This window comes from Nycticebus coucang, chromosome 11, assembly GCF_027406575.1.
Source record: "Nycticebus coucang isolate mNycCou1 chromosome 11, mNycCou1.pri, whole genome shotgun sequence".
NCBI classification, from domain to species: Eukaryota; Metazoa; Chordata; class Mammalia; order Primates; family Lorisidae; genus Nycticebus; species Nycticebus coucang.
This window is the reverse complement of record NC_069790.1, coordinates 63,963,426-63,980,565: the sequence shown is the minus strand read 5'-3', so window position 1 is coordinate 63,980,565 and position 17,140 is coordinate 63,963,426. Positions and strand designations below refer to the sequence as shown.

Sequence of the window (17,140 nt, the reverse complement as noted above, 5' to 3'; positions counted from 1 at the left end):
CATACTTATTTTAGAAATACTAAAAGTAAGGAAAATAAGAAGTTAGAAGAAAAAACTCATTTTCAGTTAAATCCCTAAAGACAATTATTTTTCAGACACATTAGAAAAATTTTTAGTTTTTCTAAAGAGGTTTTCTAGATGAGTGACAATTCAATAAACTATAGCAATGTCTGCTTAAAGACAGATTTTACTGTAAATTTTAGTAAATTTAATGGTCTAAAGAAATATTTTCTGTACCTCATTTTCTAAAGCAGGAGTGTCTTGTGATTATCTTGTAAATGTGATTGCTTTTTAGTGTGTATACAGCCCAATAAGATGGACAGTTTGAGTCAAAGGCCTTGCATGGGGAGTGAAACAACAGAATCACATCATGACTATCTTCATCTTAATGCACAATGAAGCAATTAGGAAAAGGGTTAATTAGCACCCCACATCCTCACAGCATCATTTATTGCAAGATTTTAAATAGAGACTCAGTAATCACCACGAGAGGAGAGAACCTTTAATTCAAGGAGTAAATAATGTTGAGTTTTCCCCAGAAACCATCCTATATTAAATAATTTTGAAGAAAGAAAAACATATGTATGATTCCAGAAAGAAAAACACACATCACATTTCTCTTCCTACCCTCCAATAAACTGAAGTTTAATTAAGGATTTCAGTTCTAAAAAGGAAAAAGTGTCTACAGTTGACCCTAGATTACCACAGAGGTCAGGGGCACTGAAAATCAAGGGTTCAGTCAAAAATGTAACTTTTGACTCCCCCAAAACTTAACTACTTAGGTAGCCTGTCAACTGTAAGCCTGGCCAGTAACAGCAAATAACACATATATTATATGTTATTATGTCATATACACTGGATTTTTATAACAAAATTAGAGAAAAGAAAATGTTATTAAGGAAATCCTAAGGAGGGGAAAATATATTTATAATTCATTCAGTGGAAGTGGATCATCATAAAGGTCTTCATCCTCATACTCTGCATGTTGAGGAGGTCCAGGAGGAGGAGCCGCAGATGCCCTTGATGGCCTCCTGGCCATCTCAGGAGTGGCAGAAGGCAAGGAGATGAAGGAGGGGCCAGGGGAGGGAGGAGAGGCAGGCCTGCTCAGCATAACTTTATGAAAGTACATAGTAATTTCTGTTTTGCTTTTTCTCATCTCTAAAAATGTTTCCATACAGTACCAATCCTCTTTCCACCCTTTGCTTTAAGTTTCGGTGCTCATGTCATAGAAGGGTCTATGTCATAAAAGTAGTGAAAAGCAGTCTCGTTGTCTAAGGCCAACATGTTTTCTGGCACTGCTTTTCCTACATCTTCTTCCTCAACATCTGGCACCAGTTTGGAAGCACTCAGCTCCATCGAGTTGTCTTCTGTTAATTCCTTTCACGTGGTATGTATTAACTCTTGAATTTCTCCAAGATCGGTATCTTGAAATCTTTCACTCTCTGCTTTTTTCTCTTTTCTTTTTTTTTTTTGTTTGTTTTTGTTTTTGTGCCACATCCACAATCTCTTTCATAGTTTCCTTGATCCTCTTTGCTGTAAATCCTGGGAAGTCATTCACAGTGAATGATTTCCATTCTGGAGTTTTCTCCAAACTTCCCATTCTGGATTTTCTCCAGCAGGAATTTATTGTTTCAGGCTTGATGGCTTTTACAGCCTTTTGTGTAACAACGATGGCATCTTCAATGGTACCATCCTTCCAGACATTTACAATGTTCTCTCTTTTGGAGTTCTCTTCCATAGCATTAACCATCCTTTCCACAGAGTACCATTTGTAATGAGTCTCAAAGATCCTTATAAACACCTGATCTAGAGGCTGATGTAGAGACATCGTAGGCAAGTTGACCACATTGACACCTTTGGTGTTCACCTCATGGAGTTCTGGGCGGTCAGGAGCAGTGTCCAATATCAAAAGGACTTTAAAAGGCAGTTCCTTACTTGTAAGATACTTCCTGACTTCAGGGAATGAATCCAGAAAAAAGATTTCTCATTGTCCAGGCCTCCTTCTCATACAACCACAAGATAAGTGTTTACCTTCCCTCAAGGTTGGGGGTTATCAGCTTTATAAGTAAGGGCAGTCTTAATCATAAATCAGACTGCATTTGCACAAAACAGTAGAGACAATCTACCCTTTCCTGCCTTAAATCCTGGCCTTTTGTTGCATTTTGTTTCAGAATATAGTACCTTCATCTGCATTAAAATACTTTTCAAATATCTTTTGTCTTCAGTAATTTTCTTAATGGCATCTGGGAACTCTTCTGATGCTTCTGGATTGGCAGAAGATGCTTCTTCGATTATTTGGCATTTTAAAAGCCAAATCTCTTTCTAAAATCAAACCATCCTTTGCTGGCATTAAATTCTCCAGCTTTAGATCTTTCTCCTTGCTTTTGCTTTAAGTTGTCATATAATGATTTCACTTTTCATTGAATCATATTAGAGTCTCTAGGTATGCCTTTCTTTTCTTTCTTTCTGAGAGTATTTGCATGTGTAAGGTGAAGTCCAAAGTCTGAATTGTAGTTGAGTCCAACTATATGGTGTGCCATACACCCTTATATTGTACCCCATGGGTGGGAACTTACCAAGTCCCCCACCCCCATAGGCCTTTCTTACAGCAATCCTGTGCCCATGTAAAAGCTGCATTTTCAACGTGAATAACAAGGTATCTCACAAAAAGGGTAAGGTATTTTCACTTGCTTGTGTAACTGCAGCAAGGGCTTACAACCCCCACCCCTTTTTTCACACCACCCTTTGCAATGAATTCATTTATCTTGAAATGGTGGCTAATAGCAGCTGCAAACCTCAATCTATGATATGTATCAAGTGATTCAACATCAAATTTTTATATTAATGTCCTGACTTTTCCCTGCTTCTTTGGAGCACTTCTAGCATTGCTAATAGCATGAGTCATTTGTATGGGGCCCCTGGTGCTATTTAAAGTTTATAGTACCACACAATGAAAAATATGCAAGAACTGTGAGAGACCACTCTTTACTGCCACATGTAATTTACTGGAGAGACAAGCTACTCATGCTGAGATGACTAGCATCACATGGCATCTTATGGGGATACTTACAACACTTGAACTTACCTCAATAGCAACAGGAGGGAGCTACAAAATCATCTTAATACAGTCTGTACTATAGTTAATTTTATGCAGTTATGAGCGAATACTGCATCTTTCTCTTGAGTGTGAACGGAGCCATGTATGCTCTGTAAGGGTCGGCATCCTTAAGATTTGATAAATTTTAACTTTTATAATGGATATGTATATATTTTATGGAAGTAAACAATAAAACATACAAGTACCTACATGTATTTTATGCCTTTATAATATACCTTTTTCTTATTTTATATTTCTAGGCTACATGATTTGTCTGTTCACAAAAGTCTCCAAAATTTTTTCCATTATGTTTACTGAAAAAAATCTGAATATAAGTGGACCTAGGTAATGCAAACCCATGTTATTTAAGGGTCAATTATTTTATAGAAATGCTTATTAGTCCATAATGATGTGACAAGAGACTATGTAGAACAGTTCATGGCAGGGTAGAGGTCATACGCAGGCTCTGATTGACATCTTACAGACCTACTCTGGAAGTCCAGGCTTGCTCTATCCCTTTAAGAGCAAACCAACTGATGTCGTCCTGGCCCCTAGAGAGCTTATTTTTTTAATTTGGAAGATATACCATTAATCAACAAACAAAGAAATAGGAAGGAAACAAAGGGCTGAGAAGTGTCATGAATTAATTTGGGTATCAGGAATGGCCTTTCTGAAGAGAGAATAATTCTGAGATCCAAATAATATAAAGGAGCTAGCCATAAGAAGATCAGAGGGAACAAGCTTGGAGTATTCCAGGAATTGTAAGAAGGCCCATGAGGCCAGAAAAGAGTGGGCAGGCAAGAGTATGGTGGAAGACAAACTCATAGAGGTCATAGGGCTAGCTAAGATCACGCAGATAAGCCTTGATAAGCCAAGGTAAATGGCTGGATTTTATTCTAAATATGATCAAAAGCCATGGGAAGGTTTTAAGTAGGGGATAGCATGATCACATTTGCATTTGTAAGAGATCAGAGAGGCTTCCATAAGAAGAATATAAGTGGATAGAAATGGAAAGAGCAGAAGCAAGGAAATCAATTAGGAAATTGTGTGACTTTGGGCAAGTTACTTGATCTCTCTGAAACTTGAGTTTTATTATCTATCCAACAAGGACAATTCAATAGGGTTTTTGAAAGCATTAAATGAGATAATGTATGTAGAGCTCTTAGTATGATACCTGTTATGTAATACATATTTAATAAATGTTTCCCTAAGAATTATGATCAGATGAGGGTGGCCTCTCAATATTGTGTAGACTAGTTGGTATGAAACCATTTTCCTTAACAACCATTGTCCCTCTCATGAGCCACCCCTGAATAAGAACATTCATCACATCCCTGATCTTCACTCACAAAATCTGCCAAATCCACATATAACCTTTTTCACCCATACTCCTCCCCCAAGTCCCTCTGACAGGACTCCAAAAGTTTCAAATCTGATGTGTCACTTCAAAGGTGTCAACCTGTGGTTTGCAATGCATTATTTTAGCATCAATCATCTTCCTCATAAAACCAGTCTAAAGACTCTTTTCTATGACATTGTAAATATCTCATTAAATAATGGCACTATGAAATATAATGCTTTTTCTGTTTTTATGTTATGTCCTAGATTTTTCCATCTTCACCTTAGATGAAGAGTCAGTACCATGGGGGTAGGAGGCAGAAATCTTCCAAGAGTACATACACTACTGAACAAAGTCATTGGTGCAGGAGATATTGCTGGCAGGCCTGATGTGACCTGGGCCAGATCACACTCACAGCCTGTAGGTGAGCACCATCCTGCTCTACCTCCAGAACTCTGCCCCAAGGGCTTGCTGGAAGGCCTCACATGAGGTCTGTCCCCATAGACACTGGCTGAGAGGCGCTAAAGCTGGTCCAAAGGACTTTCCTGAAGGAACTTCAAGAAAACAGGGTGAAGAGTCTGAAGAGACACAGGGAGGCAGAGGACAAAGTGGTAGTGCTAACCAACGTTCAGGACTTTCTTTCCCATTCATATTGGTGAGATGGTTGGCCCAGAGACAAAGTACCTTAGACCCGGGGGCCTCATGAGAGCCAGAGCCACTCTGATCTGCCTGGGTCCTGCCCTACTCTTAGGAACACTGGAGCACCCCGATAGATGCAGCCCTATCCTAAATCTTAGGTCCAGTTTTGGGAGTCAGCCCTACTTTGCTCTCTCATTTCTTCAATGATTCAGATTATGTGATATCAGACTATTATCTATCATCAGAAGACCTCTTTGCTTTTTAATATACAGAGGCACAAGTTTGGAGCATACCTGAGGTTGAATCCTGGCTCCAAAATTTGTCAGCTCTAAGGCGCTGGGGACATAATGGATGCCTTAGTCTCATGAAAAATGAGACAATAGACCCTGACCTCATAGATTTGCTATGAGTAGAGAGTTTGCCAGGAAACGCAGTAAATGTCACATAAGCACAAATGATGGTGGGGAGGGGGGAATACAAAGCATGCAGGGGAAAAAAAGAAGCATTAGGGTAAGGATGAAGAGAAACAGAATAAGGGGAGGAGGTCCAATAAAAAAAATGGCAATAATTTAAACATTACCTTTGGATTTTTCCATATTGAATCTCTCCCACCATATATAATTAAATGGGCCTATTTTCCTCGATAAGGAAATGTATTTAAGCTTGCTTGAAAGAATTAGAGAGAGAAAGGAAGAAAAGAAGGACAAAGAAAGAGGGAACTGAAGGAAGGAGAAAGAAGGGGAGGAGGGAAGTGAAGATAATAGAAACTAGAAAAACCTGTTAAAATTGGTATCCCGCCTTTGAGCCTAAGGCTTTGTGTTGCTACTTTCCTTAAGTTTCTAATCTGATGAATAAGCATCAAAAAAGATTGCTTTGAGGAATGGCTACAATAACATTCTCAGAGCATACACATAGTGAGTAGTAGGGTTTAATAAAACAACACTGATTAGAATACATATTTTACTCTATTTAGGTAAGCAGTATCTTTTAGTTTGACTCACCTTTCCAGCACCTTCTAGTTCTTTCTTATCTTTCAGTGCTTGTCCAGACAACATTTTCATTTCAACAACTCCTGCTATTGCAATGATGGGTACAATTGCTAAGAGTAAAAGTGTTAATTGCCAGCCATAGATGAGGGATATGATAATTCCTGTCCCAAGATTTGCTATATTCTGGGTAATTATGGCAAGCCTGGAGCCTATAGCCTGCAAAAAAAACAGAACCATTATCTTTCTACAAATTGTACATTATCTTTAAAATTCATGCTTACATTTTCATATATATATATTTTCAGAGTTGTGACATTTCAATTGCATGAAAATCTATTAATTATTTTATTGGTTATGAAATACAAAGTAAAAGTTCACTTGTAAGAAGTTTATTGAGTTTCTACAATGAGGATTTCCATGACTTGAGAATAAATGGTGAAAGTAGAAGATCAGCAATTCAGAATTCAATTACATATTTCTATCTCTTCTGATTTTTTAATAGCAAGAAAAAAACTTTTCTTTTTTTGGATACAGAGTCTGATTCTATCACCCTTGGATTGAGTGCTGTGGGATTATAACTCACAGGAACTTCAAACTCTTTGGCTCAAGTGATCCTCTTGCCTCAGCTGTCTAAGTAGCTGGGACTACAGGTGCCCACCACAAGACATGGCTAGTTTTTCTATTTGTCATAGAGATGGGGTCTCGCTCTTGCTCAGGCTGCTCTCACACTCCTGAGCTCTAGAAATCCACCTGCTTCAACCTCCCAAAGTGCTAGGACTACCAGCCACCATGCCTTGCAAAGAAAATCTTCATCAATTGAAGCAGAATCACTAAAACAAGCTCTGTAAATTAGTAAGATAAAAGGAGTCTGATAATTATATTAATCTGAGAATAGTGGAAATTTTCAATATTAGGTACATACTACTTGTAATTTAAGCCTAATACCTGTCATTAAGGACATTCAAATATATCTGGGTCTAATTGAGATGCTTATTATGTGAAAATCTGCAGTTTGATTTGGAAAAAATTTACAGAGTTGAAAGTTATGGAATTTAATTTAGGATATTAAGCAGGCACCAGAATCTTCAGTTTGAATGCCACAGGAAGCTTGAAGCATGACTTTTAGTGGCATGAAGGTGCTTTCCAACTCTAAAACCAGAACTCAAACAACAAGTCAATTCTGTCAACCACTATATTTAGTCCATCATATCTTCTCTACCCTCATTATATTCCATGCCCTACAGCCCTTCCAAATTCTGGACCAGCTTTCTCTGGAAATGGCATGTTCTTTTCTAACCCTAAAGTTTCTTTGGCCCAAGTGGGTCTGTCTCAGGTAAAGATTATGATGGAGAGTAGTTTAGGATGGTCATTGCTGCAATTGCTGTGACTTTGGACAAATCTGACTCCCCAAATGAGCTGGTACATTCATTAATAACCAAAACTTCTCTCAATTCTGAACACTGTCTTAGACTCCTTTATAACTTCTTTCATCAATCCTTCCCAAATAATTTAAAATCTATTTGATACAAACACTAGACCAGGACTTAGTGGGGAAATGGTGTTACAACCATCAATCAGTAGCCTTTATGTACATAAAATTCCACACCAGAGAATTGCAACAGGGCTGAAAGTGACAGGAAAAATAATAGAACACATTTATTTTTAGTTGATTCAATCATTGAGCTTATATTAAAAGGATGCTTTGCTAGATTTGGCATACATCAGAAAGTGTAGAGAAAGTAGAGTGGCCTTCAAAGCCAGTTTTCTGTGTTGCACCTCTCCAGTTTGAAGGTCAAAGGATGCAAGCTGGAGAGAGTCTGCAGCGGGGATGAAGGAGTTTGCTCCTGTGCTCACGATCTACTCAGAACTCATTCCCAGAGCAGCTACTGACTGAAAGAAACACTTAGAACATCCCCCAATCCTTCAGACATATAAATATTCAGCTATGGAAGGTAGTCAAGGGCCACAGAAATAAGCAAGATGAATCAAAGATGGAAAACTCTTCTATAGTGTACAGGAAAGGCAAACTAAAATAGCTAGGACCCTAAACTGTGGGAAGATGAAGCCCTTGGCTTCATTTGATTTAGTGCAGACAGATACACTGATGTATATGTGGGCAATATGTGTAAATATTTATATACATACACACATGTATGTCCCACCATGAAAGGTCAGCCGGTGGAATAAAGTAGACAGAACCGTCCTTTCTCAACTAATCTGCGATAACAGCTTTACAGGACTTTCCTACTTTGCTGGTATTTGCCAATCTGTTTCCTCTTCCCTGGTGTTTCCTTTTTAGGCCTTGTTTTAAGTTCTGGAAAACAGTTGCTCCTCAGAGTGCCTCACACCAAGTGTGTGGGTGGGGCCATGAAATGCCAGTTTAAAAGGCCTTTGAGGAGACAAGTGAAAAGCAGAAGGTTGACGCCAGCAGGCAATTAGACACTAGTGTCTATAGCAAAGGGCTTCACAAGCAGCACGGTTGAGGGAAAGGACTGACCACCAATTTCACAAACAGGAGCAAGCACTGAGTCTAGGGCAGGTCAGAGCACCAGGGGAACTGAAGAGAAGGGAAGAGAAACTGCAGTGCAGAACACCCAGACTGCATCTGCTCAGGGCTCTGCTGCGAGCAATGGGGTTCATGTTTCCTCTAGAACTGTGTCTTCCACACCAAACAGGATGTGTCTGTCAAAACACATGAGCACGCACGACAAGGTCTCTATAGAAGGTATACTAGAATTGGCACAGCTAAAGTTTAGCTAGGCAATATAGGATCTTAGGAATGCAGTGATCACTATGCCCTACAAAAGACTCATCCACAGAGCTAGCACAATGGATTTACCCTAAGTTCAGGATTGATTCTTGTACCAATTGAAGCTAAAAATAAAATAGATACTCATACTTTATGTCCTTCTCCACCTACCACCCCATTTCTCTGTCTCATTTAGGAGGAAGGCTGCTATTGATTTGGGCAACTATGTCATATTTCTCTCTTCCCCTTTCTCTTGAGCCTAATCCCATGGAGCTTTTCTTCCCAACATTCTCCTGAAACAGTTCATGTTAGAACCATACGCTCCTCCACACTCATTTCCTGCAACATGTTCAGGCATCTTACAAGCTTATCCACAGCATTTGATATCCTGGATTTCTCCCTCCTTAAGACACTTTCTCCCTTGCTGGCCACTCCTTCTTAATCTTTGCTGGCTTATCCTTGCGACTCTGACCTCAGGGCCCAACATTTGCCATCTTCTCTGCCAACACGTGCTTCCTTGGCTATTTCATCCACTCTCATGGCTTTAAAAACCATCAATGCACTAGAACATGTCCAAATATCTATTTCTAGGCCATATTTCTCTGCTAAACTCTAGGCATGCAAATCCACCTGCCTTCTTAACATCTCCACATGATTATCTAACGGAGGCATCACAAACTTACCACTTGCTACAGAGACCTCCAGATTTTCTGATTGATTCTTTTGTTTTCAATTTCATTGATTTCTGATTTAATTTTTGGATATTTCTTTTCTTCTACTGGATTTAAGCTTAGATTGTTCTTCTTTTTCCAATTCTATAAGATGGCTTGTGAATTTGTTGATGTGCTCTCTTTCTGTTTTTTTTTAATGTAGGCATCTAAAGCAATAAATTTTCCTCTCAGAACTGCTTTTGCAGTATCCCACAGGTTTTGGTAGCTTGTGCCTTCATTGTTGTTATGCTCAAGGAAGTTAATGATTTCCTCTTTTATTTCTTCCTGCACCCAACTGTCATTCAACAAAAGGTTGTTTAATTTCCACACCTTTGTTTGGGGTTGAACATTTTTGTTACAGTTGAGTTCCACCTTTAGTGCCTTATGGTCTGAGAAGATACAAGGTAAAATTTCAATTCTTTTGATTCTGTTGAGGTTTGTTTTGTGTCCTAGGATATGATCAATTTTGGAGAATGTTCCATGGGGCGATGAGAAGAATGTATATTCTTTATCTTTGGGATGGAGAGTTCTATATGCGTCTATCAAGCACAGTTGTTTTAGGGTCTCATTTCAGTCCCTTATATCTTTGTTTCATTTCTGTTTAAAGGATCTGTCCAGCTCTGTAAGAGGAGTGTTAAAGTCCCCTGTCATTATGGTCTTATAGGATATCATATTGCTCAGACTGAGTAAGGTCTGTTTTAAGAATGTGGAAGCATTTAAGTTGGGTGCATAGATATTTAGAATTGAAACATCTTCTTGTTGTATTTTTCCCTTGACCAATATAAAGTGACCATCTTTGTCTTTTTTTATTTTAGTTGCTTTAAATCCACATGTATCTGAAGATAAGATTGCAACCCCTCTTTTCTTCTGAATTCCGTTTGCGTAAAAAATTGTCTTCCAAACCTTAACTCGGAGTTTTAATTTGTCTTTTGAAGTTAGGCGTGTTTCCTGCAGACAGCAAATGGATGGCTTGTGTTCTTTAATCCAATCAGCCAATCCATGCCTCTTTAATGGGGAATTTAAACCATTAACATTTATTGAGATAATTGATAAGTGTGGTAGCATTCCACTCATCTTATTTTGTGAGAGTCCATTGCTTAGTTTTATCTTTTGCATCATTGTGGAAGTTAGGTTCTGTCCTTTAATTTCTGAGTTCTTACTTTGCTGTTGATCCGTGTATAGAACAGACTGAAGTATTTCCTGTAGAGCTGGTCTTGTGGCAAATTTCCTCAATGTTTGCATATCAGTAAATAATTTGATTTCTCTGTCAATTTTAAAGCTTAGCTTAGCAGGATAGAGAATTCTGGGCTGGAAATTGTTCTGTTTAAGTATATTAAAGGTAGATGACCCTTGTCTTCTTGCTCAGAAAGTTTCATTAGAGAAGTCTGCAGTCACCCTGATGGATTTGCCCCTGTAGGTCAACTGGCACTTACTCCTGGCAGCTTGAAGAACCATTTCTTTTGTCTTGACTTTGGACAGGTTCAACACAACGTGTCTTAGAGAAGCTCTGTTAGAGTTGAGGCGACCTGGGGTCCAATATCCCTCTGAAAGGAGTGTGTCAGAATCTTTGGTGATATTTGGGAAATTTTAATTTATAATATGAAATTTTAGTATGGCTTCCATTCCTCTGCGGCATTCTTCTTCCTCTTCTGGGATACCTATAACTCATATGTTTGAATGCTTCATAAAGTCCCATAATTCTGTCAGTGAATGTTCTGCTTTCTCTATTTTTTCCTGTCTCTTTAATTATCTGAGTTATATCAAGAGCTTTATCTTCTACCTCTGAGATTCTTTCTTTTGCATGGTCTAATTTGCTGTTGATACTTTCTATTGCATCTTTCAGTTCCTTAATTGACTGCTTCAGTTCCTTCAGCTCTGCTATATCCTTTCTATATTCTTCATATCATTCATCTCTTATTTGATTCTGTTTTTGGATTTCCTTTGGGTTATTTTCCACTTTATCAGCAGTTTCCTTCATTGCTTCCATCATTTCTTCATTGTTTTCATCATCTGTATGCTAAATTCCCTTTCTGTCATTTCTAACATTTCTTTATAGGTGGAATCCTCTGCAGTAGCTGCCTCACGGTTGCTTGGAGGGGTTGCTCTGGACTGGTTTTTCATGTTGCCAGGATTTTTCTGGTGTTTCTTCCTCATGAGTGTTTTCTTTTATCTGTTTCCTTGCTCTAATTTTCCTTTCACTTCCTTTTGCTTTTTAAGTTGCCATGCCTCTGGCCTAGAGTTTTAATGAGTCAGCTGACAGCGGGATTAGACCAAATGAACACACACAACCACTTGCCAGTTCTCCACGGATTTTGTCCTCTTCATGGGGTCCAGAAGTCTCTTGCTGACTCCCTGTGTCCCCAAAGGGATGTTTCTGGGCAGATCCCACCAGCCAGAGATGTCTGAAGTCTTCTCTCCCCAGTCTCACCATGCCCAGTTGCAAGGAAGCTTTCTTTTTTTTTTTTTTACTTGTGCACATCAAAAATTTTGTTGAAGTCACCCTTAAATTTTCTTTCTTTTATGTCCTTCATCCAATCCAACTAACAAATTCTGTTGGCTGTACCTTTAAAATATATTCAGAATTCATTTCATTTTATTACTTTTAATATGACCACACTAGTCTAGAACACTATCATCCTTTTGGATTATTGCAATAGACTCCCTACCTCTATTCTTGGCAACTTCATCCTATTCACACAGCAGCCATGGTGGTCCTTTTAAAATTTCAGATCATGCCACTCCTGTGTTCAAAATCCTACAATGGCGTCACATCTAATTCCAGATATAATGCTGACCTCAACCATTATGACTCTTCCTTTCACTCACTTAACTCCTGTCCCTCTTTCCTCCTTGCTATTTTAAGAAGAGTTAAAGCAGTTGTTCTCAATCTTCCTAGTGCTGCAACCCTTTAATACAGTTCCTCATGTTGCAACAAAAATAATTTTATGGTTGGGGGTCACCACAACATGAGGAACTGTATTAAAGGGTCGTGGAATTAGGAAGGTTGAGAACCACTGAGTTAAGGAATGCTCCAGCCTCAGGGCCTTTGCACTTGCTGACCCTTCTGGAAAGAAACCTTTCCAGACACCTAGGGGTATGGCACCTTTCTTTTCTTCAGGTCTCTTGCATATATCACCACGATTGAGACCTTTCTTCCATGAAATCCAGCAAGCCCCTACCCCCATATCCTGCTTCCACTTTTTCCCATAGCACTTATGACAAGTTGACATGCCACATAGAATCCATAAAGTCAGGACCATTGTCTGTTTTAAGAAGTTGAAGTTATTTTAAGCAATGCATATTTTGCTGTTAGGTTCTACACAACTTGATCTATACCTTGACTTTTGTTGATTATTTTGCTTTGAGCATAGAGTTCTGTATTAAAACAATAATTCCTAAGATCTATCGTGCAACTTTGCAACTCTATGTAATTCCACATTCATCATAATCTATTCTTACAAAAGCTCCATATTAATAGATTAAAAAAACTGTTTGTGTAGTACTCCTTAAAGAAAGATTGAAATACAAAGACTGATAAAGTCCAGGTGGATGGGGAGAGACAACAGAGATTCTGTAAATTTTTTCAAATTCTACATCATCTTGCAGATTTTTGCTATGAACAGTCATAGCTATAGAATAAATTCTCACTTCAGCCAAAATCAAGACCTGTTGGTTCAAGAGCTCCTAGTTATAGTAATTTAAAGACATTCACATAGTAGCAAAATTTAAGTTTTATTGTCTGATAAAATTATTCCTTCTACCTTTGCTTTAATGTTTTAATGTGCTTTTCATTTCTTACAACCTATTTTTCAGAATATTTCCTTCCTTGCCTTCTGAATCGTAGTGCCTTTAAATTTTCTTTTTTTCTTTTTAATTTTTTTTTTTTAGAGACAGGGGCTTGCTTTATTGCCCAGGCTGGAAGTGCAATAGCACCATCACAGCTCACTGTAGCCTTGACCTCTTGGGCTCAAGCAGTCCTTCCTGCTTCCATTTCCTGAGTAGCTAGGACTACAGGCATGTGGCATCATACCTGGCTAATTCTCTTTATTTTTTGTAGAAACAGGGTTTTGCTATGTTGCCCAGACTGGTCTTAAACACCTGGCCTCAGGAATTTATATGCAAATTTACATAAACACAAGGCCTCATGGTGATATATGCAAGAGACTGAAACCTTGGCCTCCCAAAACTCTGGGATTACAGGGCATGAGCCACTGAGTACAGCCTGTGGTGCAGCTAAACTTTCTTATGGCAACTATATACATCCTTTTTTGAGTATCAATTACAATTTTTTGTTGATTGAGCTCTAAAACAGGTCAACATGGCATGATATGCTGATAAATACATCCTTTTCTATTTTTATTTATTTACTTTTTTTTTTAATTTGGATGTACATAGATCATAAATACATTTATGCCCATTTCAGTGAGTTGATTATTTGTACAAATTGAAGTGCTTACATCAACATCCTTTTCTAAATAACTATTCTTCTGTATGCATCATGTTAGTAACAAGAATCACTTTTATGTTCTAAAGTATATACATAGTATTAATAATATTTAAATAAACATTTCTGCTATAAAAAGCATGTGATATATTTGTAGGTTCGATGTTTTTCAACGTTTTCTTAATGCTGATGAAAGGAGACCCCTGTAAGGAGAAAACTGCTTTCATGCTGAGATTCAAAGTGGCCAAATAAGACAAACACCGATAGAAGAAAGGCACTTACCCCTTTAACTTGAGCAGCATCATTGGCAAGCCTGGTAGTCAATGCTCCAGTGGTGTTTTTAGGGTTATCAAACCAGCTCACATCCTATGGCACAGAACATGATTTAATTGTCTTCAAACCCTATTTATAAGAAAAGTCTTAGTTCCAGGGGGGCAGTGAGAGGGTCAGTTTTGTTTATCACTAATATCCTCTGCACTTAGCACTCAGGATGTGACATTCAAAAGGCAAAAGAGGCTTAAAATACCTACATGCAAATAAAGCATTTCATTTTTCAAAAATTTTTTGAGTGCCTGCTTTGTCCCAAGTACGCTTTTAAGAGTTGGATCCATATGAAAGTAAACAAACAAGACAAAGTTTCGCTTTCCTGGAGCCCAGGTTCTAGAGGTGGAAGGCACAAGTGAATACCCATATACCATGTCAATACATGCCACAAAGAAAAACAGTGAGGCAAGAAGGACAACCAAGGGAGGGAAGGTGCTATTTTAGAGACTGGGGAGGGGAAAGAGAAGACCTCTCCAAGGTGACATTTGAATAGAGATCTGAATGAAGGACAGGATGAGGATATCTGAGGGAAAGAAGAAACAATACATACAGGGTCCTGCCCTGAGGCAATGGCCACCTGATCTGCTCATACACTAGCAAGAAAGCCTTAAAGGCTGCCAGTAGCCTAAAAATAACTATTGTGTAAATTTTTAAAGACTGCCTCTTCCTCTGGATGGATTTCTGTCTTTAGGTGGTGCCCCTGATGCTCCCCTTCCCACTTTGTGCAGTGAATCATTGTGTGTGGAGTAGCTTGTGTATTGGAAAAGGGTGAAGTTGTAGGAGGCGAGGTCTGAGAAGTAGTAGTGGCTGCATCACACACGGCCTTAGAGACAAAGATCTCCCACCCACCCCCCCACCTCCCAACTTCATCCTAAAAGCTACAGACAACTTTTAGCAGGTTTTGAGTAGAGGGATGTAATTTGACTTGCATTTTAGAAGCATGACTCTGGCTGCTGGAAGGTGAACCCATTGGCTTGGGATAATGAGAGAGGTGGCAGCAAGACCGTTTAGGAGGATTTTACGATATTAACCAGAGAGAGAGGAGTCAAGGATGACTGATTTTTACTGAACGACTGATACAATGGAGCTGCCACTTAACTGATATGAGGGAAGAGCAGGTAAGGAAGGACTGAGCCAGGTGGGGAGAAGAGAGTCTGAAGTTAAATTTTAGAAATGTTAAAGTGTGGGGAGGCGGAGCAAGATGGCAGCCGAGTAACAGCTTCCTTGCATCTGGGCACCGTGAGTCTGGGGAGATAGGACTCCAGGCATCTCTGGCTGGTGGGATCTGCCTATCATCACCCCTGAGAGGATACAGGGAGTCAGCGAGAGACTTCTGGATCCCAAGAGGAGGACTAAAACAGTGGAAAACCGGCAAGTGGTCGCGTGTGTTCAACCCGTCTAAACCCGCCCGCAACTTCCACAGACGCGAGAACTTAAAGAGCAAGAGGAAGTGAAAGGAAAATTAGGGCAAGGAAACAGATAAAAGAAATCACTCATGAGGAAGAATCAGCAGAAAACTCCAGGCAACATGAAGAACCAGTCCAGAACAACCCCGCCAAGGGACCATGAGGTAGCTACTGCAGAGGATTCCACCTATACAGAAATGTTAGGAATGACAGAAAGGGAATTTAGAATACACATGTTGAAAACAATGAAAGAAATGATGGAAACAATGAAGGAAACTGCTAACAAAGTGGAAATTAACCAAAAGGAAATTCAGAAACAGAATCAAATAAGAGATGAACGATATGAAGAATATAAAAAGGATATAGCAGAGCTGAAGGAAATGAAACAGTCAATCAGGGAACTTAAAGACGCAATGGAAAGTATCAGCAACAGGTTAGACCATGCAGAAGAAAGAATTTCAGAGGTAGAAGACAAAGTTTTTGAGATAACTCAGATCGTAAAAGAGGCAGAAAAGAAGAGAGAGAAAGCAGAACGTTCACTGTCAGAATTATGGGACTTTATGAAGCGTTCCAACATACGAGTTATAGGAATTCCAGAAGGGGAAGAAGAATGCCCCAGAGGAATGGAAGCCATACTAGAGAATATTATAGAAGAAAATTTCCCAAATATCACCAAAGATTCTGACACACTGCTTTCAGAGGGATATCGGACCCCAGGTCGCCTCAACTCTAACCGAGCTTCTCCAAGACACATTGTGATGAACCTGTCCAAAGTCAAGACAAAAGAAAAGATTCTGCAAGACTGCCAGGAATAAGCGCCAGTTGACCTACAGGGGCAAATCCATCAGAGTGACCGCAGACTTCTCTAATGAAACTTTCCAAGCAAGAAGACAATGGTCATCTACCTTTAATCTACTTAAACAGAACAATTTCCAGCCCAGAATTCTGTACCCTGCTAAGCTAAGCTTCAAAATTGACAGAGAAATCAAATCATTTACGGATATACAAACATTGAGGAAATTCGCCACAACAAGACCAGCTCTACAAGAAATACTTCAACCTGTTCTGCACACTGACCACCACAATAGATCAGCAGCAAAGTAAGAACTCAGAAATTAAAGGATAGAACCTAACCTCCACACTGTTGCAAAAGATAAAACTAAGCAATGGACTCTCACCAAATAAGACGAATAGAATACTACCACACTTACCAATTATCTCAATAAATGTTAATGGGTTGAATTCCCCACTGAAGAGACATAGATTGGTTGACTGGATTAAAAAACACAAGCCATCCATTTGCTGTCTGCAAGAAACACACCTGGCTTCAAAAGACAAATTAAAGCTCCGAGTCAAGGGTTGGAAGACAATTTTTCAGGCAAATGGAATTCAGAAGAAAAGAGGAGTTGCAATCTTATTTTCAGATACATGTGGATTTAAAGC

At 39.0% G+C, this 17,140-nt stretch overlaps 1 protein-coding gene across 4 annotated transcripts in view; it reads right to left on the bottom strand.

Moving 5' to 3' along the window:
• The window catches only part of ABCB1 (ATP binding cassette subfamily B member 1), a 206,351-nt gene that overhangs the window by 18,400 nt on the left and 170,811 nt on the right, over positions 1 to 17,140 (bottom strand). For all 4 annotated transcript variants that reach the window (XM_053609089.1, XM_053609086.1, XM_053609088.1 and 1 more), the window contains 2 exons: positions 14,250 to 14,333; positions 6,077 to 6,280 (listed from right to left, as the gene is read on the bottom strand). In XM_053609089.1, the coding sequence (XP_053465064.1) occupies positions 6,077 to 6,280; positions 14,250 to 14,333 (288 nt within the window). The remainder of the gene's footprint in view (positions 1 to 6,076; positions 6,281 to 14,249; positions 14,334 to 17,140) is intronic.